The sequence below is a fragment of the Protomyctophum parallelum genome, assembly GCF_964188405.1.
Source record: "Protomyctophum parallelum genome assembly, chromosome: 15".
Classification (NCBI taxonomy): domain Eukaryota; kingdom Metazoa; phylum Chordata; class Actinopteri; order Myctophiformes; family Myctophidae; genus Protomyctophum; species Protomyctophum parallelum.
In genome coordinates this window covers 10,116,303-10,143,937 of record NC_139710.1, presented here as the reverse complement: position 1 = coordinate 10,143,937, position 27,635 = coordinate 10,116,303, and the positions used below count along the sequence as shown (strand labels likewise).

General features: G+C 43.1%; 3 protein-coding genes across 3 annotated transcripts; 2 read left to right on the top strand and 1 right to left on the bottom strand.

Moving 5' to 3' along the window:
- The first annotated feature begins 7,322 nt into the window (after positions 1-7,322).
- ficd (FIC domain protein adenylyltransferase) lies at positions 7,323-9,438 on the top strand. The gene is made up of 2 exons (XM_083783259.1): positions 7,323-8,002; positions 8,098-9,438. The coding sequence occupies exons 1-2, from the start codon at positions 7,735-7,737 to the stop codon at positions 9,186-9,188; spliced, it is 1,359 nt and encodes a 452-aa protein (XP_083639385.1). The 5' UTR covers positions 7,323-7,734; the 3' UTR covers positions 9,189-9,438.
- A 463-nt stretch (positions 9,439-9,901) lies between these two features.
- Positions 9,902-23,810, bottom strand: sart3 (spliceosome associated factor 3, U4/U6 recycling protein). Its single transcript, XM_083783257.1, has 19 exons — positions 23,426-23,810; positions 22,799-22,925; positions 21,381-21,485; positions 21,105-21,289; positions 20,741-20,846; positions 18,934-19,058; positions 18,620-18,775; positions 17,170-17,308; positions 16,838-16,945; positions 16,677-16,754; positions 16,535-16,593; positions 15,853-15,962; positions 15,618-15,730; positions 13,637-13,713; positions 13,370-13,541; positions 12,801-13,258; positions 12,541-12,705; positions 11,767-11,945; positions 9,902-11,356 (listed from the first exon to the last, which is right to left on the bottom strand). Exons 1-19 carry the CDS (start codon positions 23,618-23,620, stop codon positions 11,149-11,151), a joined length of 2,865 nt encoding a protein of 954 aa, XP_083639383.1. The 5' UTR covers positions 23,621-23,810; the 3' UTR covers positions 9,902-11,148.
- A 136-nt stretch (positions 23,811-23,946) lies between these two features.
- On the top strand, positions 23,947-26,195 carry iscua (iron-sulfur cluster assembly enzyme a). The gene is made up of 5 exons (XM_083783260.1): positions 23,947-24,088; positions 24,305-24,418; positions 24,537-24,647; positions 25,547-25,625; positions 25,763-26,195. The coding sequence occupies exons 1-5, from the start codon at positions 23,990-23,992 to the stop codon at positions 25,852-25,854; spliced, it is 495 nt and encodes a 164-aa protein (XP_083639386.1). The 5' UTR covers positions 23,947-23,989; the 3' UTR covers positions 25,855-26,195.
- The last annotated feature ends 1,440 nt before the right edge of the window (positions 26,196-27,635 follow it).

Here is a 27,635-nt window from a genome sequence, read left to right as displayed (position 1 = left end):
GTTGCCTTCAAGATAAAAAAGAAGACAGTCAATACAACGTGGTACCTCAGCCTGGCCCTCTCTGACTTCATCTTCTGTGCAACTCTCCCTTTCAACATCAGTCTACAAACAACAAGATCTTGGAACTTTGGACCTTTCATGTGCAAGTTCACCTCCTATGTTTTGTTCCTCAACATGTTCAGCAGCATCTTCCTAATGGTAATTATCAGTATTGACCGTTGTGTGATTGTTGTGCATGCCGTTTGGGCCCAAAACAATCGTACACTGAGAAAGGCTTTTCTATGCTGCTGAGCATTCCTTCCTTAGTGTTTTATGAACTTATCTCAGTCAGTGAGGTTACGTACTGCCACGGTAATTACAACAATACTATAAGTACCCACGTCTTTCACCAACCATTCTTAAGAAGAAATGTTTTCTTAGGACCCACTTACAGTATGCTGTTTTTACAAAGATTCTGACATACAATATGTTTTAGCTATGCTTTGTTCTTAGGTAACGCAACACTAAGAGAACTCTATAGGCATATTTGAGTGCTTATATTTAATTCGCAAAATGACTTTTTATTCAATTCTCCACAGCAAAACAAGGAACAGTTTAACCACTTTAACCCTCTTTTATACTTTGTTTGGGATAGCTGATCTACAAGATCACAATGCATTCAATTACTGCCCTTTTTGAGTTTGTATTTCGGCTACTTTTGAAACATCTTTGATAAAACATGAATTCGTTTTTGGGAAAATGCACAAAATCCTGCACAAAAATGCACAAATCCTCTCTTATGCATCCGTGGAGAATGTCTGAAGAGTGAAGACTGACTGAAAAGTGGACTGACCTGGGTTTCCGAGACTACTCAATATCTGACACGCACAAATATACACATTTATTAAATTAACAAATAAATCAAGTGCAGATATAAGTGAAAGCTAAATATTACAATTACAAATAGAAATGTGTTAGCTTTTTTCTGTGCTACTCTACAGTAGCCTTTATACATAGAGTAGCATGTATATAGGCACGTAACGTCAGATCAAATGCTTGGCTGCGCTATGTTGTAAGTGTCGTACGAACAATCAAATCTGAGTGAGGAAAAAAAGGACGAAATAAAAGCCTTGTGTTTTTGGGGCTCTGGTCTTGGAATGACCTACAAACCAGACTCAAACTGGCTTCTGTCATTCCCCTAGTGACTTTTAAAAGGATTGTCATAGGCACATTTCCCAGACACTGCTCCTGCTTCCACTTATATGAAACTAGAAAAGGTGCCCTTGATCTGGGCACAGGTCTCCACCAGGAGGATAGGAGTGTGTGATGTTTGGCAAAATGTTTAGGCGTGTGTGTGTGTGTGTGTGTGTGTGTGTGTGTGTGTGTGTGTGTGGGTGGGTGACAAGGCTTGGCCTGTTGTAGCGCCACCATGAGGCTGATTTGAAAACTGTCAAGTGGCATTTCTTCCTCAGCCTAGTGGGAATATGCATGCACAGTTTCACCGCAATCGGACGCTGCGTTGAGTAGGTGTGGCGATTTGTACAAACCGGTTACAAAGCGGGCTACTCCGGAAAACTTTTGAAGCCAATCAGGGTGGATTATGAGAAACCAAACAAACCCGTCTTGATCACATGACTATGGATAGCATGCATAGTGCGTACCGATTTGCGTGAAATTTGGATAAAATCTGAAGGAGTAATATTAGAAAATGTGTTTTACATACAGTATCCGTGCAGTTAGAGGTAAAAACACTAATGGGCCAGTTATAGCGCCACCATGAGGCTGAGTTGAAAATGTTCCAGTGGCATTTCTTCCTCCTCTAGGGAGTTGGCATACAAAGTTATACACAGTTCCGTGCAGTTAGAGGTAAAAACACTAATGGGCCAGTTATAGCGCCACCATGAGGCCGAGTTGAAAATGTTCCAGTGGCATTTCTTCCTCGGCCTAGTGGGAAAAGTTTCCACACACACACACACACACACACACACACACACACACACACACACACACACACACACACACACACACACACACACACACACACACACACACACACACACACACACACACACACACACACACACGCCAATAATGTTGCTCTAGTCCTACCTATTAGTTCAGTAGCAAACATTATTAGTCTTTTAGTTTTTTTCCTTGAGCGCGTCTTAGGTAGTGGATAGGCTACTGTGCTTAAATTTTTTTTATCTGTCCTAAATGATGTCCTGTAATGTTGGTATTGGCAGAGCTGTGTAACATTATTTGGCTCTTCGCTTGACCAGTTCAGGGTTCACACTTGTAAAAGACACTTTAGTCTCAATGTGGTTTTAACTGGTTAAATAAAGTTTAAATAAAATAAAAAGTGCAATACTGCCCTCATGTGTTTGAAGGTAAATATTCCATTTAAAAGGATCCCTGGCTAATAATGACAAATATGCCTTAAAACGTTATACTTGGCCTCTACAACTAAAACTTGATAAAGTGCCCCTCGGGGCACAGCTAGGTCTCCACCAGGGCAGGGCAGGTTGTGGCCTCCTGGTGGTGCTATAATAGGCCAATGTGAAAAGGGTGCCATTTCTTCTTACGCCTTGGATTTGATGTTTTGAGGCAATTTGTTCCAAAAAATTGTTTTTCAAAAATCCTCCTGTAGGTGGCACTATAACAGGCCAATGTGGAAAGGGTGGGATATATTCCTAGGAACGTCTGTGAAAGATTTCACGTAAATTGCATGCTGCGTTCATGATTTGAGGCATTTTATTCCAAAAATGTTTTTTGCAAAAATCCACCTGTTGGTGGCACTATAACAGGCCAATGTGAAAAGGTTGGGATATATTCCTCAGCCTATGGGCGCGTTCGGAAATGCGCACCGGGAATGTGGTCAGTTTGTTGAGTGTGGTGGGCGGTGACGTCACAGAGTGCGTTCAGTGCTTAGAGTATATATATTTATAGAGAAGGCACCCAGAGGAAATCTTGAGGCGAAATGGACATAGTGGCCGAATGAAGGTATTGCAGCCTGGCCCCAAACACATGAACGCGCTGTCCGTTGACTATCATTGTACACGTTCACGACGGACAGCGCTCGTGCGCGTTCAACGGCAGCGCGTTCATGTGTTTGGGGCTTAGAGTATATATATGAATAGAGAAGACACCCGAGTTCTCCTTCCATCCACTTGCATTAAGTTGCTCAAAAGCGCATGAGGCGATTTCACTCCTCCTTCCTGGTAGGAACAGAGTGCATTCTGGGACGGATTGCAATGGTGAGTGGCCCCAAACACATGAACGCGCTGCCGTTGAACGCGCACGAGCGTTGTCCGTCGTGAACGTGTACAATGATAGTCAACGGACAGCGCGTTCATGTGTTTGGGGCCAGGCTGCAATACCTTCATTCGGCCACTATGTCCATTTCGCCTCAGGGTTTCCTCTGGGTGCCTTCTCTATTCATATATATTATATACTCTAAGGTTTGGGGCCACTCACCATTGCAATCCGTCCCAGAATGCACTCTGTTCCTACCAGGAAGGAGGAGTGAATCCGCCTCATGCGCTTTTGAGCAACTCAATGCAAGTGGATGGGAGGAGAACTCGGGTGTCTTCTCTATAGATATATATACTCTATGGTTCAGTGTGCCTAATTTACGAACGACCACAGCTGTGACGCATTCATATGAATCACACCGGACAACCCCAGCTTCAGGGTAGGGTCGCTCAGTGCGGGCACTCGGCACACCCGGTGCGCCGCGCACTGGATTTGAACACATGACTATAGAGATAGTGTGTAACAATTTGCAGGATTTTTGTTTTTCACAATTTTCCCTGCCATAGGATGTTAATGGTAGGGTCACAAGAAACCGCTATAAAAAAATTGCCCAATAGTGACAGCCGGTCAGCAAGTGGATTCATGAATGTATGTATAGGCTTATATAGACAATAATACATTTTAATAATAAAAAGACTATATACCAAAAAGTAACGTAATTTTAATTTTACTAAATTTGACTAAACATGCTTGTTGAAAATGAACTCTCCAAATTTCCAGACAGCCTCTCCAATCATCACCCACTGACATAATTAACTTCTCCATCAAACAGGGACAGATCCCTCAAGATTTCAAACTAACCCCCCTGCACAAGAAAGGGGGCAAATTAGACCCCGGCAACTATACCGCCCTATTTCTATTCTTATAGCTCTATCTCGAAAGTGAAGGAAAAAAAATGAAGAGTCTATGAACAGGTTGAAAGGTATCTGGCTTCAGAACACCTCACTCCACTGACACATGCCTCCTCTATTTGAGCGACCACATCAAACACGAGGTGGATGCTGGACTTTACATTCCCCGAACCCACCTCACCCCTGCCCATTTGACAGGCTGGAATGGCTTAGGGTTGACGACAGAGTATAGCATCTTGAAATGGGTCTGGTCCACAAGATTCGATACACCACCAAGATAGTGATACGCATGTACCTCTGTGTAGTAGTCTAAATTAGGGATGCACCGAAATTGAAATTCTTGCCCGAAACCGAATACCGAATTATAGGAAACAGTTGGCCGAAAACCGAATACCGAATATCCGAATATGATTAATATTATACATCTTTTTTCCTACCATTGCTGTCATGGCCGTACCTTAAAGCTACCTGATTTATTTAAAATAAATGATTATGGCAAAACTTAACTTAAATAATAATCACTATTATGGGTCCATAAAACATTTATTCAGCCCTTTTGAATGCATTAATTGCATACACTATTCGGTGATATATTTTCTGCCTATTCGGGCCGAAACCGAACATTTTCTGCGGCTGAATATTTGGGGCATCACTAGTTAAAATAGTATGTTTATACAGAGTAAGTACAGAATAAATAATCTCTCAATCACCGGGTAATGACTGTGACACAGTCCTGTATCTGAAAGGTCAGAAATGCAGTCCTTGCAACCACAATGTTTCCAGCCAGACAGGTCTAGTCCAGAATGCCACTTAAGCACTATAAATACTTTGTTGTACAACAAATAGCAAAGATTGTTGACCTACAAGCTTGTAGATGTTTGGAAAATTTGAAAGATTTAGAAAGCTTTTGCCTATAATGCCATGTTGAAAGTGGTTATCACTTAACATACCTACACCCGCACAGTATCATTGGTATGAAGTGTAACTGAATATCGCTGTTTTAGTATCCTCACTTAACCCATTAACCTGAGTTTGATTCTACAAATGTTATATTATGGTTATGGCAAAACTTAACTTAAATAATAATCACTATTATGGATCCATAAAACATTTATTCAGCTCTTTGAATGCATTAATTGCATACACTATTCTGTGATATATTTTCTGCCTATTTGGGCCGAAACCGAATAGGCCGAAAATGCATATTTAGCCATTTTCTGCCGAATATTTTCTGCGGCCGAATATTCGGTGCATCACTAGTCTAAATACTTCCGTAATGTCAACGCCGTCCACACCCACAACACTAGAGGGAGTTCAACAAACCACCGTGAAAAACCCACAGTTAAAATGGTCAAAGTGTGGTCAGAGGAGGCAGATTCCATCCTTCAGTCCAAATTCCACCACACGGATTGGAACATATTTGCCACCCATGCCACCCAGGACTCCCATAGTAACATCAATGCCTATAACTCTGCTGTAGTGGATTACATCAACACAAATATAAACTTTCCCAAATCAGAAGCCGTGGATGAACCGAGAAACCTGTCTACTGTTAAAGGCACGTGACTCTGCTTTGCATCTGGCGACGCAGAGGCCCTATAGCACAGCCAGGGCTAATCTGAAACGGGGCATCAAGAGGGCCAAGCATGACCACAAGCTGAGGATCGAGGAACACTTTGCTAACAACTCCGACCTCCCTCCCTGACGAGCTAAATACGTTCTATGCTCGTTTTGATAGGGACAACATCGAGACAGCCACCAAAGCTGTCCTCCCTGCAAACCACCAGCCCCACATACTTTCCACCACTGACGTGCAGGCGGTACTGTGCACAGTGTGCAGGACAAATGCACGGAAGGCTGCTGGGCCTGACGGAATCCCTGGACGGGTCCTCCGGGCTTGTGCTGTACAGCTATCTGGGGTTCTGACTGACATCTTCAACCTGTCCCTGGCCCAAGTGGTTGTTCCTATGTGCTTTAAATCCACCACCATCGTGCCGGTACCGAAGCATCCCTCTGCAGTAAGGCTGAATGACTTCGGCCCTGTCGCACTCACCTCCATCATAATGAAGTGCTTCGAGAGGCTGGTCCTGGCTCATGTGAAATCCACCAGCTCACAAACCCTAAACCAGTTCCAGTTTGCCTTTCGGGAAAACAGGAGCACAGAGGATGCTATTGCTACAGCCCTACACTTCACCATCTCTCACCTGGATACTGACAACACCTGTGTGAGAATGCTGATTAAAAAACGTACCAACCTTGACATTGACCCCCTGCTCTGTAACTGGATACTTGACTTCCTTATGAACAGACCCCAGCAGGTCAGGATAGGCAACCTCACCTCCTCAACCATCACCCTAACACTGGTCTCCCGCAGGGTTGTGTCCTGAGCCCCCTCCTATACTCCCTCTTCACTTTCGACTGCACACCTGCACATGGAACAAACCATGTCATCATGTTCACAGACGTCACTACAGTGATTGGCCTCATCAAAAACGACGACGAACGTGCCTATATGGAGGTGCCAAGGGGGTGCCTGAGGGGGCATAGCCTAGATATATAACTCTATGGGCATAGCACCCTCAGTTGCAAAATGTGCACCCTCAGTTTATGGCGCACGCGCGCACACGCACGCGCGCACACGCACACGCACACACACACACACACACACACACACGCACACACACACACTTACTTTTGCTGAGCTGAAGTCTGAAGTGACGTTTCCACCTTCCCAGCTACGTCCAATCACTGACTGCTACGAACCAGTCTTGTATTGCTGCGTTTTCAGCCAATCCGCAACACCTTTCATCATGGTTCCGACCAATGATGTTGCAATATGTTCACAAGTCCAGCCTTCCGTTCCAGGAAGTTGATGATGTGTATTTTAGTACACGGCCTTGACTTCGATAGAAGGGCTAGTGTATCACTCTTTCATTACCGTCCGATTTTTTACAAGACAGTGGTTGTTTATTTTATTTTCCTTATTACGGCGTGCGTTGCAAAGGCGATCCCTCTAGAAGATGGTATACGTGTCTGTGTCGACGCAAACTGCATGGACCGATCGATCAGTGCTACATTTCTTTTTCCCGGTGCTGAATAGACCAAGCGAATATTTTCACATATTGTGTGAACTATACCTAAACCTAACCTCGGTAAACAATACCTAAACCTAACCTCAGTAAAAACTAACGCAGTGGCTGGGGGCGTTTCCAAGAACCCGGAAGAACGACGGAATCCGAGGACGATTCCCTCCTCGCTTTTCACACTTTATGAAATCATCATCTCAGATCCGCCGTTCCTCAATTCTTGGGCAAGACTGATGGCGTCATCAATATGACGTAACGTCAGGATCGCAGGGAAGCCAAGCTGTTTATTATTAGACCTATCTATAGCCATCTTGTTGTCAACACGATCCAATCAGTTGTCATTGTCACTGGTTACAACGACACGATCCAGTTGATGGTGAAGTCTTGACAGCTGTTATGTTGCATGTGTTTGTACCCCTCTCACATGCAATGTATTATATACCATCAGCTGGAAAAGTGGAGTAGTAGATGGGGTATGTGTCATTTGAAAATGTATGTAACCGGTGATGGCTGCTATAATGATCTGGCGTTACACCGGCTGCAGTGTCCTTCGTGGATGGGGTCCGCTTCTGTGTGTTCTTCTTGGGTCTTTGGTGGCACTCTGGATGCCAATGGTAGGGGTAGAAGATCAGTGCTGTTCCATGCTGAAGGGCATTGCCCAGTTACGCTGCCAGCTCTGGGGGAGCTCCAAAAAGTCCACTGTTCAGTCAACCAGTCTCACTGTTCCCTTTACTGCCCTTGATGTCCTGCCTCTTAGGTCCAAACCAAGCAAAGGTAAGCAGTTACTTCGGTTTCCAAAATTAGGGGCGTGCTTTTCTATGTTAAAATATTGTAGTGCCAAGAATGTTTATCGTCTGCTTTTATTACAGAGACTGTGCTGGAGTCCAAAGCAGCTCTGCAGCAGGCGTTGGAGATGAGAAAACTAGGAAAGAGAGAGAAGGCTCACAAGCTGCTGATGCATGCCCTCAACATGAACCCTGACTTTGTGGATGCCCTCACAGAGCTGGGGACCATTCTGGAGGAGGAGAAGGATGTTGTTCAAGCAGACCACTTGTATACCAAGGCCCTGGCTATCTCACCTTGTCATGAGAGGGCTCTGGTGAGCAGAGACCGCACCCTGCCTCTAGTGGAAGAGATTGACCAACGTCACTTTGGTATCATCGACAGTAAGGTGCGCAGGCTTATGTCCATTCCCAAGGGTAATTCTGCCCTCAGACGGGTAATGGAGGAAACCTACTACCACCATATATACCACACAGTGGCCATTGAAGGCAACACATTGACCCTATCCGAGATCCGCCACATCATTGAGACACGCTATGCTGTCCCTGGCAAGAGCCTGCAGGAGCAAAACGAGGCCATTGGCGTAGATGCAGCCATGAAATATATTAACACCACCTTACTGGCTAGAGCTGGAGACATTGCCGTCACAGACATGTTGGAGATCCACCGAAGAGTGCTTGGCTACGCTGACCCTGTGGAGGGAGGGAGGCTGCGTACCAGCCAGGTGTTTGTAGGCCACCATATTCCACCCCACCCTCAGGATCTTGACCGACACATGCAAGAACTGGTCGAGTGGCTCAACTCTGAGGAGGCCCTTCAGATGCACCCTGTCGAGTATGCAGCACTCGCCCACTACAAACTGGTATATGTACACCCCTTTGTCGATGGCAATGGACGTACATCACGACTGCTAATGAACCTGGTACTCATGCAGGCACGTTACCCACCTATTACAATTCGCAAAGAACAAAGGTCTGAGTATTACGCAGCTCTGGACACGGCCAATGAGGGCGATGTCCGACCTTTCATTCGTTTCATAGCCAAATGCACAGAGATCACTCTGGACACACTGTTGATTGCTACTACTGAGCATGCTGTGGGTTTGCCAGGAGCTAGTCACCACGAGGCCTGCCCTGACTGCAAACAGACTATCCCAGTACACACCTGGGAAATGTGATGGAGCCAAAAGTATCATGATCAAATAGGGCATGCAGGGTTGTTCATACTAAGATGAAGATTCTTTAATAACACATTTGTTTCTTCAGTTGGCCAGTCACTTGCCTATGCTTAATAAATAGTTTGTATTTGTTTTTCAGTCTGACACTGTTACAGGAATGTTTTTGGCACCTCCATAGCATGGTATTAGGTGTCCTGTCCCACTCCTGCCATAAACTGAAATTAAAATGTTGCTGTTTGTGAACAATACATCTCCAGGACACGTCTATCAATTTTCAGAATAGAATTATGTGCTGCTGAAATGTGGAGGGATTTTATATATATATATTCTTAATTTGGGCTGCTTCACAATACTGACAAATGGTATTGAAAATGTGTAGTTGCTAGTTGGTACTCATTTAGACTGGCTCCTGGTTTTCTCTAAAGATCATTTCTCATTACACTGTCAAGCACTTTCATATTTCTAATTATTTTTTATTATTCAATAAACTATTTTATTAGCTTCCAATCCAGACCAGTTGTAATGGCTCACTCGGAATCAGAATACTGTGATCAAGGTTTGTTTTATTAAAACTTGGACCAGAAACAACATAGCATAACATTTTATAACAAAGGGTAGAGCAGTATATTATACTAACTGTTCATGGCCAAAATAGCTCTTTTTCCATATAAAGTGAAAGAGACCTTTAAATTATTCCAAAACAATGCAGGATGTTTAGAATACTTAGGCCACTGTGGTGATAACATCAATACATATAGCTTTTATTCCTTTTATGAAAGTTCTAAATTGTTTACAAAACTATCGTGAAAAAAACATCCTTCCTGATCCAAAGGACATTAACTGACCATGGTACAAGGGATGCTATTGTAGCAATACAAGGACAAAACGTAAGTTTTCCATGACAAAAGGAAGGGTGCTTTTACTTGTAATACTGCATAGTTTTCTTTCCTCTAATTGTGTACTATGCAGGAACAAATAAATCATGCCATTTTCTAGAAGATTTCAGAGCTGTCAAGCTTATTACCCACTGGGACAGCAGCTTCATACAGTAAGCAATAATAAAATATATTTGGCTTAATATGCAACTGCAAAAATAACTAAGGGATTCCAATTGTCATGTAAATGTTACATGAAATAAAAAATAAAATAACGCAACATAGGGCAAGCATTTAACTTATTTTTCTGTACTCTTTTGCAGTTTTCCATTGTGTCATACAGGTTGTAACACATGAAATTACGTAATGAAGAAAAATGTATATAGATTGCCTGACAAAACAACTGCATGTTAGCTGCTTCCTCAGGGTTCAAGATAAGCTGCACAACTTTGAGGATTTTCTGAAAGTATTTATTTACATTATTGTAATAAATACAACTTGTATACCGGTACACACAAAAACCACTTTTCACACATCACATCTGAAATATCAAACATTTTGCATACAACATCTTAACATACATCATGTTTGGCTGTGAACATTTAAAAAAATACTCTCCCCTATGGATTTGCCAAACTTTCATTAAGTCAGTACAACAGAAGAATACACCCTGCAACTTGAGGTGTGTAATTTGATATATTTACACAAATATTATGCAATATTTTTTCTTCATAAAATATATTTTGCCCCTAAAAAGCTCAACAACAATTGGTCATTACACATTCTATCATACTGGTGAAAAAGAATTCCCATCTTTGTCGAAAAGGAATTTCTAAATAGGAAATAATCAAGTGGGATTAAGGCTTTCTCACAGGAACTGACATAAGGACAGGACTAGATTAAAGGGAAGTCAATCAACCTATTGGCCATATTTAGTTACATGGTGAGCATTTTGCTCTTGCATCATAGTTGTGGGGAGTACATCTCAGTGTGTGCTCAATACAGTAAAATCACTATCACTAATCTGCAAGGACACAAGATGGCTTTCCGTAAAATAGGTTGTCATCCTCCTCCCCTTCATCCTTTTACTTCTGGAGAAGCATTCTGGCAAAGTCTGAATTAGACAATGGTTTTGTCTGTAACTCAACCCCAGTTTCTCCAGTTGCATTGACAACTGTACCGTCTGTCCCTGGTATGGGTTTAGCTGCAGTCCCATTCGCAGCTTTGTTTGCAGACCCACTCTGACGTAGCGACCGAGGAAGTAATGAGAGCTGTGTGCGTCCTCTCCCTCTCCTGGATAAATAGAGTAAATCACAATACCATTACCATGTGCAAGACAATATCACTCTTAACTCCAGCAAATATCTATAGATAGATAGTACCAGTCCTGGATTCCTAATGACTTGAGGATGAAGCTCAGAGTCTAATACCTTGTTTACACTTGGTATTAAATGCATCTCGAGTAATCTCAAACAAATAAACTATCATAAGCAGAATTAAATCATGTTGCCAAATACAGCTCGGTTTCAGCAATATGATTTCAATCTGTTTATAATGCATGTTCATGGTTTGATTAAATTGTATTTTGTCAGATTTGGTCAGTCAGTCTAATCAGATGTCATACTACAACAGCTGTTTAATTTTTCATAGTAGTAGTAGTATTTAAGAGGTTTTAGTATGAGGTGTGTTATAAGCGTACTTACGATAAATAGGTCTGGCGAGGCTTCATGGCTGTCATGGGCCCACTAGAAGCTTCCTTATTTCTTCGAGGCGGGTTACTGATGGCCACAGCGATAGTCTTGCCATCTATAACCATACCATCCAACTTCAACACTGCATGGGAAGCCTGGGCTTCATTGGCAAACTCAACATACGCCAGGCCCTGTAAAACCATACAAAATAAATGTAATGCAGGTTACACAGCACATCTGCTATGCATGTCCTATCATTCAATTCATGCATTTGACAATGGTCCAGTATATATCATTTTAATTTGTTTAAGCTGATTAAAAAATATATACTGTATAAGTACAAACACATATGCTAAATAGTAAATACAGTAACCCCTCCACACACACACACACACACACACACACACACACACACACACACACACACACACACACACACACACACACACACACACACACACACACACACACACACACACACACACACACACACACACACACACACACACAATAGCCAGATTAAAAAATAATTTAGAAAAAGGTTGCATGGTTTACCCCCTTTCAGATATAGCTGTGTAATTATAATCCTACAATTACTTTTCAATTTATGTACAACTGGCTGTCAACATCAAAATCCCCTAAAATGTACAGTGACATCACTGTAGTGCCGACTAAAGGACTTCCTACTCCTGATGCCAGGTCCACCGCTAATACAAACACTTCACAAATATCCATCATGGAACAGAGCACTGCAGGGTCAAGAGCCATGCAGTCCTTCCAGCTCACCTTGGGTTGGCCTGAGCGATACGTGACCACACGGACATCTACGACAGTGCCATGATCCTTGCACATCTCTTTTAACTGCTCCTTTAACTGCTCCTGGGTGCATGAGTGAGGCAGGCCTGAGATGAAGATCTTGTGTTTCTCCATAGTCTCATTGTATCTAAATACCTATAGAGGTAATCAAGTAGTCATTACTGCACAAAATGTACCGTACACAGCCCTCGTGTTCAGTGCAAATACAATCAACATTTACCAGCCATTACCTTGAAGTTAGGATTTGCGTTTTTGTCCACACAGGGCGATACAAATACAGGTCTTCCTTCCACCTCTCGTCGGTCAAGCTTAAGGGCTTCAGGGACTGATGCTTGGCATTCAAACTGTATGTAACCATAACCTTTGAACTTCTCCTTGTCCTTGCTGAAGATGAGGCGCACCTGCTGGATGGGACCACAGGGCTCGAACAGAGTCTGGAGCTTCTTTTCTGGCTCCTGCAGTGTGTATGCCAGGTTGCTGATGAATACACTGCAGTCATCATTGCGCAGCTCAGGCTTATCATCCTGTTGCTTCTTTGCAGTGACTGCTGCTGATCCCATTTGGGCCCTTTTAGCACCAGGTGGTGCAGGCCTGTGACCAGTGGCCCCTTTCCGACCAAATAATCCTGTCTCCATTTGCTCCTCTGTACCTGGGTCAGCATCTCCTCTGTGCCTCTTAGGAGCATGTTCTGTCACACAATGATTATTGTTATACTAAAATATACACTCAATTCCACTGATCATGTGTTTTCTAGAGAAAAAACAATGCATGATTGGAAAAACATAGACTATGTGTTTACCAGAGTCTTCATTCCATTTATCGTGATAATCCCCCTGCTTGGCTTTCCTTTTCTCCCCAGCTCGGTTTCCTTGCTGACCCTTCTTCTGGGACTTCTTTTCTGCCCTAACCTTCCGCCGCTGTTCGGCCTTCCCTTCCTCCTGACCTGCCAGGCTGGCTTCTTTCTCAGCCACCTGTGATGGGTGCAGGAGATTAATATCAGCAGGCAACAGTGAAAAAAGGGTATCCAAGTGTTGCGTGTAAGTGTTGTGCACGCAAGAGTGCTTACTTTGACTCTCTGCTCATTGACTTTGTTCAATCGAGTCTCTGTCTTCTGCACTGCTGCATCCCAGTCTTCCAGAGAACCTGAAGATGAAAGAGGGCACACGAAATTTTGATCAATGTATTCACTATCCTTATCCTACAAAATTTTTATTTCTATTCATCCAGGGACTGTCTGCTCAGAAACTGTGCTTAGTTTGCCTTAAATTCATACAACACTTGACCAGTAAACTTGGATCAACTTGTTTGCAGTTTTCTGATCCAGTCTAGTGAAACTCAGCGAGTTTCAGCGAGTAGATTGTGCATACCATTCAACCACCCATTCATACACAGATGGCGGAGGAAAATCAGGAAACCATGCAAGGCACCAACCTGCACATCGGGAGCAATTAGGGGTTCAGTCTTGCTCAAGGACACCAACTTTGGGGGAGCCCTGGATCGAAGTGGGAACCTTGCTGTTCCCATCCAGCCACTCTCTACCCCTGTTTTATTCAAACTCATACCGTCCAACACTAGGCTACTCAATTTGGCATTCCGCTGGGGGAACAACATTACTGATATTAATTGGGTACTAATTCCCAACTATGTATTCACTAGTGTTGCGTGGCCCGACCTGTAACCCGTGGGACCCGCAGGTCAAATAATGTATAATGGAATTTTACAAATGATTGTTGTAGCCACGTGCCCTGGGAAGAAAATTGCGCAGCCTACCAGAGTGTTGTGGAAGTGTGCTGGTTGATCTCCTCCTTTCACCAATAATTCCAAAACAGCGTGACTGTGAATACTTCCACGCCGCACGTGTGTGTGTGTGCGCGTGTGTGCGTGCGTGCGCGCATGGCGTGCCGTGGATTGTAAGGGAGGAGTACAACCCTGAATGTTTTTCTCAGGTCTTTAGTTGCGTTTTCTTCAGGGTCTGTGAATCCAGTCCTGTTGTTGTATAACTATACTGTATGTCTGGGTGAGTCTCGCTTTTCTCCCCTCAAGGCAACCTCTGTCTTCTCTCAATCTCTGCCATGTCGCACACGTGACATTTTTGGGGGTCAAACCCCCCCAATACCCCTTAAATGATTTGTTTGTGTGGCTTCTCATTGAACAAAAGTTGCCGGTGTTATTTTTATTTCGTTTCGGATGTTCAACCTGCAAAGTGAACTGGTACTCCCTGCACATTGAACGCAAGTCATGCGAGCCGAAGGGAGAGAAACAATTCTTCAGTCCGTGCGTTATGGTGCGGTGGTGGATTAATAACAACGGATCGCATCGCTGACATAAACACACTGTTACAATTCAGAAGCACTTCATTAAGAAAACTCAACTAATAACACTCGTTTTCCTCTTGGACATGCGTTTCTGGGCACAGTGGCAGGTTATTTAATATAGTATTTTGATAGCTCCGGTGTGCTCCGGAGTCGGACCCAGCGTCGGGTCTTACCGGGTCGGAGACCACTTTCACCCCTGCGCACAACTCCAGTATCCACTATCCAGCCTAGACCAGATCACTCTAGTTCGGAATGAAAACGAATTTTCGAAGTTATGTGACGTGAGGTAACAAAAGTTTGGACCAATACTAAAGGCTAATTCGCTGGTCGGGGTAATAAAACAGGCATCCAGTCAGTTACAAGCTCATCCTATAACATACAGGGTGCCGCTTGCCCAAAGTCTGTTCGGGCTGTGCCCACTGAAGAAGACCTGTAAAAAGTACTGACCTGTTTTTAGCGCTAATCAACCAACCTGTTGTCAAGTTGAGACATTAGCATTAACATAAAGTATTATATGTTTCTCTGCAATCTTTGTGAGACGTACAGACCAACTAAAGAGAAATCAGGTCCCTGTCCGAAAGTGCTAAAAAGAGCAGACCTTCCACAGGAAGTTGATGCCAGAACAGTGCAGCCAGGTGGTACTTGCTTTGTTTTTCTTTGGTGTATACATAGTATTACTTGGCATTATGATGTGTCTGGGGAATAAATTCTTCATCTTCAAACTGAACTCACCCTCTACTCTTTCGAAAGAGAGCAGGACTTCACACACATGCTCTGGGTAGTCTGTAGTGCACTGGACAGCCCGGTGTAGGGCCTTCCTGCAGTGCATGGGATCTCCATAAGACCTATGTATAAATAAAAACAAATAAATGCATCTAGTTATTATTATTATTATTATTATTATTATTGCTCACACATTATGCTTCTGCAACTTCATTTCTAGTTATTAAGACATACACTGGCTGACCTTTCAAGATTATAGTACTCCAGCCACATGTTGGTATATTTGGCGTTGCCTTTTGTCAGGATACTGTCCCACAGTTCTCTGGCCTTTTGCATGTTCTTGCAATACAGAGCCTGGCAAGTACAGGAAAGAAAAGAAATATTATTTGTACCATTTACAAATACTTAAGCTAAAACTCCCCATTGCAATCAGAACGGCAATGAACTGCTGCAGAACTGCTGCCTTAAACTGCTAAATGGCTAATTGTATTCAGAGGCAGAAGAATTTGGAGATATGCAAGAATCAATTTAGTGCAGTAAAATACTTTCCCTGCTACAATATCAAAACGTATACAGCAAACTATATATCACTATGTAATGTACATGATTGCGAACGCAGTGAGCCACTTACTATGACAGCAAGGGCTGAATGTCTGTGTGTGTGTGTGTGTCACGCTGTTACACCACCCGCCTGCCACCAGAGGGCGCAGCTGTAGCACACACACACACACACACACACACACACACACACACACACAGGGCAGCTGTAGCACACACACACACACACACACACACACACACACACACACACACACACACACACACACACACACACACACACACACACACACACACACACACGAGCTGCGTTCGCTTCCCGCGTTTGTGCGTCTTACTTGTATCTATTAGTATTATTATTTTTTTACCTCTATCCTTGCCCAGATCTGCATTATGGTACAGGATGGATCTCCACTTTCACTGAACCCTGCAAGTGCACATCAGTGAGTGAAATGAAGTGAACGAAACTATAATTATGAAATCAAATTAAAATGTGACATCAAAACCTACTCTCTTCAACATCTTGTTTCATGTAGTCGAGAGACCGTGAGAAGGCTGCCCGCAACTCCTCCAACTCTTTACTTGATTCTGAGAAATGTAACAGAAGCATCAGAAAAGGGACTGATCCCAAAATAAAATATATATATTATTTCCGGTCCATTTGCTCTCACCTTTGCTGAAATCGACACGCCTCCTCAGGTAGTCAAGGTATGCTTGCCAGATGTCCACATAATCGGTCGCTTGTATAAAACCAGCATTCAGTGCCTTCTCAAAAACATCTGTAAAGAAACCAGCCTACTGAATTAATAGTAGCCTACCTATTACTAGTGGAAGACATTTTAACACAAAACCAACCAATGATCGTCTTTCTGTGAAATGCTGTAAATTAACTTAAATATGTGAGTAAAAACATAAAAAAACGGTTTGGTAAGGGCTTTGACCACTACACCCCTGATTATAATTAAAATGTATCACCATGATAGCCCTAGAGAGTATTGGTTACCTGACACAATTTGATGATCTGCATCATGCCTCTCCAGGGCTAGCAAGTAGCTCTTCCACAGACCCATGGTCCAGGGGCAGTTCTTGACAGCACGCTCATGAGAAGAAAGGACTAAATCTTTAATCTTCAGTTGGCGGTCCTACAGAGCCCAGGGGAAACAGAATTTCAAAAAGACTGTTAAAGGGCCACTTCACCCATTTGCAACTAGAGCTTATTTTAATTATGTTTAGGACACAAGAAACACTTCCCTGGGGTTTTTGTGTGTGTAATATGTTTTTTTAGTCATGACGCCATGTTCATGACCAAAACCCGGTCTCACTGACTTCCTGGACTACAAAGTCACACCTCCATGCAGCCTCCCGCTCTCAAGAGGGCAATAAACTAAAGCATTATGGCCATTGTAGGAATTCTGCAATCCAGTCAAACACACAGATTTTTCTGGCCATAGGGTGCAAATTTCAAAATGTGCTACTGTTATCTACTACAATTAATATTAACATTGAGTGACTGCAGTTTCTTCCAGTGGTGAAATGTCCCTTTAATGGTGATTAAAGAAATTGAATGGCATTTTGTTTACGTTAGACTTCATTTGTGGATTGCCATACTTTCTAACATTCCACATATTCTTGCAAATTTCCTAACACTTCAAATGACCCAACACTTCAAACAGGATCATAATGTGGTCTGGTGGCTCAGACCATGTGCTCCTTGGGAGCCCGAGTACATCTGTTCAAATCACACTCCTGGCCTCGCTTGTCTCTTCTCTCTCACTGTCCTTGGTTTACTGTCTCTCTACTATCTCCCATTTAAGAAATAATGCATACAAATGCCTGAAAGAACAGGATCATAATTTGAAATATGACTATATTACTAATCTAAAGCAATTCAATTAGGAAATACTGTACTCCCATTCAAGAGGGGCCCATGTACAGTATGTGACCTTATGGCTCTGCATCTGCACACTCTTAATCCAAGAGTGAAACTGACTGACTGAGTGCAATGTATTATGATCATTCCATTAAAGCACCGTTTCTCAACGTCAGGTACGGGGAGCACCAGAGTGGTCCAAATGGGCCCTTACAGGTCTATAACTCTGAAAATGTACAAATGTACACTATCAAGAGTGAAAATAACACTGCAGATTTTACAGTGTAGATTGAGTACCGGACATGTAAGGGGTCAATTTGGACTAACGTTGAGAACCAGTTAAAGTATCTTTCCAACAACATCAGTCACACGTAAAATGACAGGCATCTTGATGAATTATTGGTTATCGCGTCTGGGTTTAGCGTTTTCCATGTCAGCATCTCATTATCACCCCATTAAACCAATTAAAAATCCCATGAATACATTTTAGCAGGAGATGCAGGATAGATGTCGGCGTAATTAAAATGAACACAGTGAAACACAGCCCCACACTGCAGCTTAGAGTGGGGGAGGGGATACTCACCAGATAGGTGTTGTATTTTGCCCACATGTCTGGTACAAGACAGTTCTCTGCCAGTGCCCGCTCAAAGATTATCTGGATGCGTAACGGATCACCCTCCTTCACTTCATAATCAATGTAGGACTGATATTCTGCCAGCTTGGGCGGCTCTGCTACCATCTGCAGCAAGACATTGACATATCAAAGAATTGTAATGCCAATGCATAGTATATCATTTAAGAGAGTCAAATGTAATAAACATTTCTGTCTAATATATGCTTAACAAGACATTGTTTTTTTGAAACAAGCAACATTAAATGTTTTTATAAAATAGGTACCAGAGCATCTTCATATGACTTGTACTTCTCCATCTGTTGCAGGACTTTTTTGTACAGTTTAGAAACCTTCTCAGGCACCCCCTGCTCAGACCACTCGTCATACTCTGCATAGGTGGCCTCCATGTCTACAAGAATGTCAAGATCATGAACACAATGCAAATTGTTATTATTATTAGTATTTTACAATATAGAATAAAAAATACAAACATAGGTTTAGACTCCTACATAAGTGGACATTTATTTTCAAATTATCTTGGTGTCATAATGTCTCACCCAGTGGCATGTATAAAGTATATAAGCAGTGACTATAACCAGAACGTTGGCACAGGTTATTAACCCTTGGACTACCAGTCCCAATTTTTTTGTTTGGGTAACAAATTGGCATATTTTTAATTCATCGTTTTAACATACAAGAAAGATCTGGTGGATTGAAGAGATTTGTTTTTTTTTCATTCATTGCAAATGTATTCTCTCGATTCGCCACCAGATGGCGGGAAAGCACCATTATGCTGATTTTGGCTAAAATAGACGGATCTTCCTAAGTCACTTCCGGTTCAACGATCAACAACATCCTGTAGTATTTTGACCCTAGTCAATAGCTTGGCTGGTCCGGATTGCTAAGCTAATGCTATATTTTTCATAACTAAGTCAAATTAACCTCAAATCAACCCCAAAAGATCGCAAAATATCACATTTTTTACAGCGACGCACATAGAGACAGCGCGCGTGCACGATAGCGCACGATCACGCGGATTTCGGCCGTTTTTTGGTAAATTACATCCAACATTAGTGATATTAGCGAAGAAATATAAATTTTTGCTCTTTTGACCCCGCGATAACTGATATTGATTGTCATTCCGTTTTTTCCGTTAACGGGAGGTTTAGATTTTTCGATTAATTCCGTTTTTTTCGTGAATTGTAGGCCAAGGGTTAACAAGATAGGCATCCAGAAATGTCCCCAGAAATGAGAACGACGGTTTCGTTCGGTTAACCTGACTCCACCAGATGGGGGCGGTATTAATTCACAAGTTCACAACACAGCCTCCATCTGGAATGAACCGAACCAGCTGTGGTTCGGACCAATCAGCGGCAGCTATGGGCAGGATCTGCCAATCACCTGCCAAGTAGGTTGAAAAGAAAGGGCCCGCCTTCTTCAGCGATTGGGTTGCAGAGATACCAGATGGAAGTAGTTTGTGAAAACGAGTGTGAAGCAAACTTCTTCAATCTGGCGGAGTCAGGTTACCTCTGGTAGGCATTCGGCAGGACCCAAAAAAAGGCAGTAGGCAACGGGGGGCAGACTTTTGTCCGACATACCGTAGGACTGACAGGCGGAAAACGATCGGATTAAGGTTAGCGAACCTACTCCGCCTCCCCCAGGGGCCGGGCCTGCCTATAGCCCAAGGAAAAACATCTGGCCTGCATTTTTCAATTCTGCCTTTTCCAGCACCACCAGGAGGCCTTCAGATTTTATCCAAATATCAATTCTGGTGGAGACCTGTGGCCCAAGGGGTACTTCTTCTAGTTTTGAATTTGCCTCTGGGCCCAATAAAATGTGGATAACAGGACATTTGGTCCGCCCTCAGGCCTTCTCTTTTGGTGGGGCACCTATGTTTTCATTCCCACTAACAACAATGTATACACGTTCTGAATGCCCCTGCCGACAGATTCAGAGTGCAGCTCGGAATCTGTTCTTGAGAGATTGTTATCTGTATGACATTTAATCATCAGGTAAAATTGCATGATCATGACAGCCAAAGTCAGCTCTGGTCAGAGCACCCACTCTGACCAGAGGAGTTGGAATACATACCCATTAAGGGGATGGCCAGCTGGCGGCGGAACAGTGTATGGATGCGCTCAAGCTGAGTGTTCAGTAGCTCCAGCTGATCATGGGAGGGAACGCTGCCGGGGGGCGGCTGAAATTATGTGAAGGTAAAAAGTCATACAAATATCAGTACTATACCTTTGTCTAAAATCCCAAGATTTCAATCGTGAACATTGAATTTAGCATATTCTATTATTAAGCAAAGGTGAGCCACCACAAATTCAAAACATGGTACAACAATGACAACATTATTGTTTTCATTCAAAGAAAATCTTAAAAAACAAACAAAAAAACAAGCATGCTTGAATGAACACTGAGTGAAATCAGTGCCAAGGATGGAAACTCAGACCTGCACTGTGGACAGTATGGCATTCTCAAACTCTCTGTACGCCTCCCACACTGTCGCTCCCTTGGCCATGTGAAGGCCCACCGCTGTCAGGGCCCGCTCAAAAATGGACCTCGCTTTGTTCATCCCACCAGGTAATCCCATTCCACCTATTGAGTACTGGGCATATTCAAGCCAGATATCTGGACCTGTAGGTAAAGACAATGAACTAAATAAATATAATGCTTGTTCAGTGACAGTGTCAAACCAAAAGCAGTAATCATTCTATAAAGCACTTACAGATGTAGTCCTTCACAGCCCTCTCAAAGAGTTCATAAACTTTCTCCCGGTTAGGCTCCTCCTCGGTTAGGCGGATCTCATCCTTGAGCCAGTCTAACCAGATCTCTGCAGGGTGAAGATAATTAATACTTTGTGTTAAATGACGGTGGGATAGCTGAATGTGTAGTGAGGCCACGTCCTTGGTTTGCCCCCCAGCCCTAGGTATGTGTCCCTGTACAAGACACTTGGCCCTAACTGCTCCCCAGGGTATTAATTGCATTTAGCCACTACTCCTAATAGTTATAATAATGGGTTTAATGCAGAGTATGTGCAAATATATCCTTATTGACATCCCATTGTACCGCCTCCAGCACAGACAGTGGCTAGCTGCGCGTCCCTAGCTAGCCAGTGTCGGTGCTGGAGGCGGTACAATGGGATGTCAATAAGGAAGTCAAGGAAGGAAGGAAGCAAGAGAGAATTTCAGAGCTGCCAAAACGGTCAAACGAAGATTAAAAATACTTAACGGCTTCTGCGCCAAAAGGAAAATTCTCTGACGTTTCCGTTGTCTCCTATAGCTCCTATATGCTTCTTTTGAAACATCTAACCCCCATCAAGAAAGCACGGACGTTTCCGAAGGTATGCGTCTGTATAGCCCTGGAACATGACTGCCATGATGATTATCATGACAGTCATGCAGAAACTTTGCCCTGTTTTTTGCGCTCGCTGCATTTACAAGATTTCCGTATATATAAACATTCAGATTTCAAATATAAAGTACTCACAAAGTGTCCCACGGGTGTTAGTTAGTAGCAGCGCCAGCGATTAGAATTGCTGCGTCCCGCGTTGTTTAATAAAAAGCATTTTTGTCCGAGCTCCCCGGCTACTTTTTTCAAACGGGGTTCGTTTGGGAAATCCACAGTTGCACACCGGGAGCGCACTCGCCTATTAGTCTGTATTGGCAGGGCGGTCAGCGTACCTATATCGAACACACCGAGTGCCACCCTCCTCCCGACCGATAGGGGCGCGTAGTTGAAAGCCAATGGCAAAATAACACCTCGGATAAAAATGCTTTTTATTAAACAACGCGGGATGCAGAAATTCTAATCGCTGGAGCTGCAACTAACTAACACCCGTGGGACAAATTGTGAGTAGTTTATATTTGAAATCTGAATGTTTATATATACGGAAATCTTGTAAATGCAGCGAGCGCAAAAAACAGGGTGAAGTTTCTTCATGACTCTCGTATGAATACGAGAGTCATGAACCATGGCTAGTGTCTGTATGTATAACATTTAGCCTGGGACAGATGGGACGGGACCCTACGTAAAGTGTAGTGTAAACAAACTGTACGTAGGGTTCCGAGCGGGGCTATATATGACTGAACTTGGTCTGACCTGCATGTCAACTTTGTCAAGAAAGTGAACTTTATATACACCTACCTTCAGTGAGTGGGAAAAGTTCAGTCATTTTCTGCCTTGCCCTGCGCAGAGGGATCAGATCTCCCTCCTGCCTTAGCAGCTTGATGAGATCCACATGGCAGTTGTAGTCAAACGCATTGATTGATAACTGAAATCACACAAAACAATAATCAATACAGCTTGGCAAATCTAACGTTAAAGGCAAACGTAAACAATGAGATGCGTCTCCACCGTCCTCTGGTATAAGGACCCTCGTCTGATCAGACGAGGTTAAATCTCTGCGGGAGTACGTCTGGCAATCTGACATACTAAATACAAATAGCAATGCTTGTGACGTTGCTACTGTATGATTTTACTGTATTTTTATTTGGACTGTAAAGGTCCAAAGTCTTTAATCAAAAAGGGCGCGTGGTTGTTCAGGAACTATGGTGGGGACCCGCGGGCTAGCATTGATATTAGCTAGAAAGCTAATAGGTTATCCGCTCAGTGTCTTGTGGGTCCAACTGTAATGCACTTGCAGGCAGTGGCACTGGTTTGCTTCGATAAGAATAAGATTGCACAAAATATTATGTTCAGATTCGGACAGCTAACTTTTGCTAGCTGCTGTGTGTTTACCACCCATTCATTCATTCTAACGTTGTCCGTTACCTGCTCCTCCAGACGTTGGATTTCGGCTTCATTTTCTTTCTCGTCCTCTGATGATTCGCCTTCATCTTCATCGGCTGAATTTTCGATACCCATGCCCTCCTCGTCGTCCGATTCCATCTCTCTTTCCATCCTTGCGTCTTCCTCCTCCATCTCTTGTAAGTGCGTTTCCTCTGCGTCGCTGCTTGCCGCTGCCATGTTGGAAGGTCTGCCTGGTAACAGGAGCCTGATGACAACACGCTGCCAGGAGTACGACGGTGTCGCGTCTCGCGTGCCACTGCTGAAAACGCAATCTACTGCGATCCTGCGCAGATCTACAAAGCTAGAGTAGCAAACAGCCCAAGACAGGATAGAAGAAAGATCTGCCACTTGCAAGTCTGCGCAAGAGTGAAGTGGCCTTGCAGCCAACTTCCGGATCAATCAATCGTGGTCTGCAGCCAGACGCTTCTCAGTCTGCGTGAAGTAGGCGGCCGCCTTTTTAGGAGTCCGGAAGCAGAAGTGCACCTGACCTGTGATATTCGTTCGTGTACAGTCGTTCGATTCCGTCAATCGTCGTTTGTCAACATCATGGCGTCGGTGTCCTTACGAAAGTGTGGCTCTTCGATAGTATTTGGTCGAAGGTTATTGTTCCCGGAGCTAAAGGCGATTTGCCAATATCACAAAAAGGTAACTAAAATCATGTTGTGACAATTTATTTTCGCAAGCATGCCATGAACCTTGAATAACGTCTATTTTGCGTGTATTCGTTTTTGGTTTTTTTTACACTAGCAGTAGCCACATAGCTGCAGCAGAAACAACAACATATTACCGTATTCTGTCTGTCTCTCTCTCTCTCTGTCTCTTTCTCTCTCCATGTGTCTCTCTCTCTCTCACTGTCTTAAGGTGGTCGACCACTATGAGAACCCAAGAAATGTGGGTTCCCTTGACAAAAACTCAAAACATGTGGGGACAGGATTAGTGGGCGCACCAGCCTGTGGTGATGTAATGAAACTTCAGGTATGCCTGCCCTTAGTTAGATGACTGATCCACACACAGTCTTATTTTATGGCCCATAAACAACAACTATTCATCTTCTGTTAACATCCACAAAACAGTGACTCTTGTTTGTCTAAAGATCCAGGTGGATGACAATGGAAAGATTGTGGATGCGAGATTCAAAACCTTCGGTTGTGGTTCAGCTATTGCCTCCAGTTCTCTAGCAACTGAGTGGGTGAAGGGGAAATCTGTAAGTATGGCTTATTCAGTTATTCTGTCCCTAGACTGGCTAATATTTCATACATTGCATGCCATAAGGCCATAGAACACTCCTTGCCTTTCTGTGAAGGGATTTTAACTTGTAGCATGATGTACCATGTGTGTACTCAGAATTAATTGCTGCAACTTGGAGTCAGTTCTTGTCATCTAGCATGTATTTAGTTAAATATCTCCACTTTTCCCACAAGTTTCACACATACCACATTCTCTGCAACGGGGTATCATTCACAGCAGCACTAAATGCATATACCGTACTCCTTCAAGAGCACATAGCTATTAATGGACTCTCAAAATCCATACCTGACAAGTATGGATTCGTTGGTGTGTGCTAATTGCTCACACGTCATTTTGTGCCCATAGCTGATTGTTGAAGGAAGTTTACATGTTTTTAGTGTTAAATGCCATCCTGACAGAGAATGTCATTCGTTGTGAATCTTAGGGAATATTTTATAAAATACGTTTCCTGCTAGAACCTTCAAATGCATCTGATACTAGATAACAAAAGCTGACCCCAAGTTGCAGAAATTAATTATTGGGTAAGTTCACATGCATCACAACAAATGAATTTAGAATTCTCCAGAGATGAGTCCCTCCATAGAAATGTACCAAGTGTTCTATGTCTGTGTTTATAGAATACTGTACATGAACATATGGAATATCAGGGCGGCGTAGGGCTTATCCCTGTTAAAAGCAACCACTAAAACAATAAGCCACAAGAGGTGTCAGATCCGACGCGATAGTGGAAGGTCTCCTACAGCGGTAACCAGCCAATCAGACTCGAGTATTGGGACTAACCGTTTTAGAAAGCCCATTATATCATGCTGCAGTTGTGGTGTTGGGTTTCTTCATATTCTATATTCTTTCATGCAGGTTGATGAAGCTCTTAAGATAAAAAATACAGACATTGCCAAAGAACTCTGTCTTCCTCCTGTCAAACTTCATTGCTCAAGTAAGTTCGTAATTAAACAAAAGCAAACTTGCCTGCATTGTTTGTTTAGTTCATTCATAGATTGTACTGCTATGGTTATTGTCCCATATAAATTCAGTAACGTGTTGAAGTTCATAACCTTACTCATTTATTTGTAGTGCTTGCTGAAGATGCCATCAAAGCAGCACTGTCAGACTACAGACTCAAACAAGTGGACAAGAAGAAGGATGTTGCAGAAGTCAGCATTTAGTGTCAATGTGTTAAATATGCATGGTTTGGTGCATGGGTTTACGGCTTCCACATACTCCACTCTTTATATAGAAATTAAATAAAACTTGTTGCTGGAGTGTCGAGTAAATTTAACAGGTTGCCCATTTTACAGAATATAATTTCTGAGTGTTGTTGCTTCAGGTTAATTTGACCATTGTTGAAAATGAACATAAATAATACAGTACACAATACATTTGGAGCAAATTCTGTCATCTCTAATTGATACTTCTGATCAGGAATGGGATAAGAGACACTTTACAAATGTATCCTTAATCTATAATGCGTATCTCTTTGGTATATTAATAAACATTTATAATTTGAGGTACAATTGTGTTATATATTTGTGCTGACATCAACCTTATTTACAAAATTATGTTTACCCTCGAGTCAGTTGTTTTAGGATTGTTGAAGTGGAGCCACCCGCTGGTGGTGAAGGAGAACCATTTTCAGCACCAGTAACACTCCCAATATTAGGAACGCTACCAGCACACACAACACAGCCAGTAGGGCTATGACTACTGGGGATAACTGTTGAGACAATGGTCCAGGGTTGGAGGTAGGCAAGTACCCAGCCTTGTATGTGGAAAGTAAAGACCCTGTTCCAACCATGGTGGAATTCCTCACAGGGTACTGTACTGTGATGTCTATCCACGTTGGTGATTCTTCATTGGAGATTGAGGTTGTGGTTTTAACTAGGAGTGGAGTTAGTGACTGTGTTATATTGAGAGACAAACAATCCTCATAGCTAAGCATGTCTAAAGAGTTGTGTTCAGATAATATATGAGTTATACGAACATCATGGTTAGTATAATTAATTTGAGCTAATAGAGGTTCAGAGGTGGTGGACGATTCATTAGATTTCTTCTGTGATGGAATATTTATCAGACCACCCAAATGCCTTTTATTTACTAATGAATATTGGTCATCGGGTGTTGTGATCGCCACTATAGAGTTCAACTTTCTCTCCAGTCTAGAGACTACAAACGTTGGGACTTGCTCATTTGGCTTTAGGACCCGGGGACAGATGGCCATGACCGACAGGTTTAGAAGAAGTCGATGTGCAAGATGAATTGGTTCAGTACATACAAGATCAGTGGCCATCTTCAGCCTGCCACTCAATAGCCAGCGATAAAGATACAGTATGTCACACTCACACACCCACAAATTATTTGCCAGTTCCACAGATCGAAGTCGAGGCAAACTGTCAAAAGCACTCTCCGGGACTGAACGTAGGCAGTTACTGTTGATCTTCAGCACTTGCAAGTTGATCAGTGTGGACAGCGAGGGCAGGTCCAGCACATTGATACAGTTTTTGGACACGTCTAGGTGGGTGATGGAGGCTGGCAGATTCAAAGGTAAACTTGATAACTTGTTTCCCTTCAGTGTCAGGATCTGCAGCCTCCCAAGTCCCTGAAGTGCTCCAGGCTGTATGACACGAATGCGGTTGTCGTCCAAATCCAGGCGAGTTAAGTTCTGCAGTTGCCGCAGGGCACCAGAGGTGATATAAGTGATGTGGTTCTCTTGAAGCTGCAGGGTCTCCAGGCTTGGAGGTAATCCACGAGGGAAACGGGCCAGCTGGTTATGACTGAGCCTGAGCTCCTGCAGACCAGAGAATGGTCCAAGTATGTGGTCTATGTTACAAAGCTGGTTTCTAGCCACAGAGAGGACTGAGGTGTTGAGCGGGACGAAGGGAGGTAGGGACTTGAGTCCCAAAGAGTCACAAAGTACAAGAAGTCCTAGACGAGGACAGCAGCAACCAGC

Bases quoted from the DNA above. Each gene is read 5' to 3' on its own strand.
- ficd (XM_083783259.1), top strand. From the start codon at position 7,735: ATGGCTGCTATAATGATCTGGCGTTACACCGGCTGCAGTGTCCTTCGT. The intron at 8,003-8,097 runs GTAAGCAGTTAC...CTTTTATTACAG, and splicing joins TAGGTCCAAACCAAGCAAAG to AGACTGTGCTGGAGTCCAAA.
- sart3 (XM_083783257.1), bottom strand. From the start codon at position 23,620: ATGGCAGCGGCAAGCAGCGACGCAGAGGAAACGCACTTACAAGAGATG. The intron at 20,847-21,104 runs GTCTGAGTTTCC...ACATAATTTCAG, and splicing joins CCATACTGTCCACAGTGCAG to CCGCCCCCCGGCAGCGTTCC. The intron at 16,755-16,837 runs GTGAGAGCAAAT...TACATTTCTCAG, and splicing joins GCGTGTCGATTTCAGCAAAG to AATCAAGTAAAGAGTTGGAG.
- iscua (XM_083783260.1), top strand. From the start codon at position 23,990: ATGGCGTCGGTGTCCTTACGAAAGTGTGGCTCTTCGATAGTATTTGGT. The intron at 24,419-24,536 runs GTATGCCTGCCC...GTTTGTCTAAAG, and splicing joins GTGATGTAATGAAACTTCAG to ATCCAGGTGGATGACAATGG. The intron at 25,626-25,762 runs GTAAGTTCGTAA...ATTTATTTGTAG, and splicing joins TGTCAAACTTCATTGCTCAA to TGCTTGCTGAAGATGCCATC.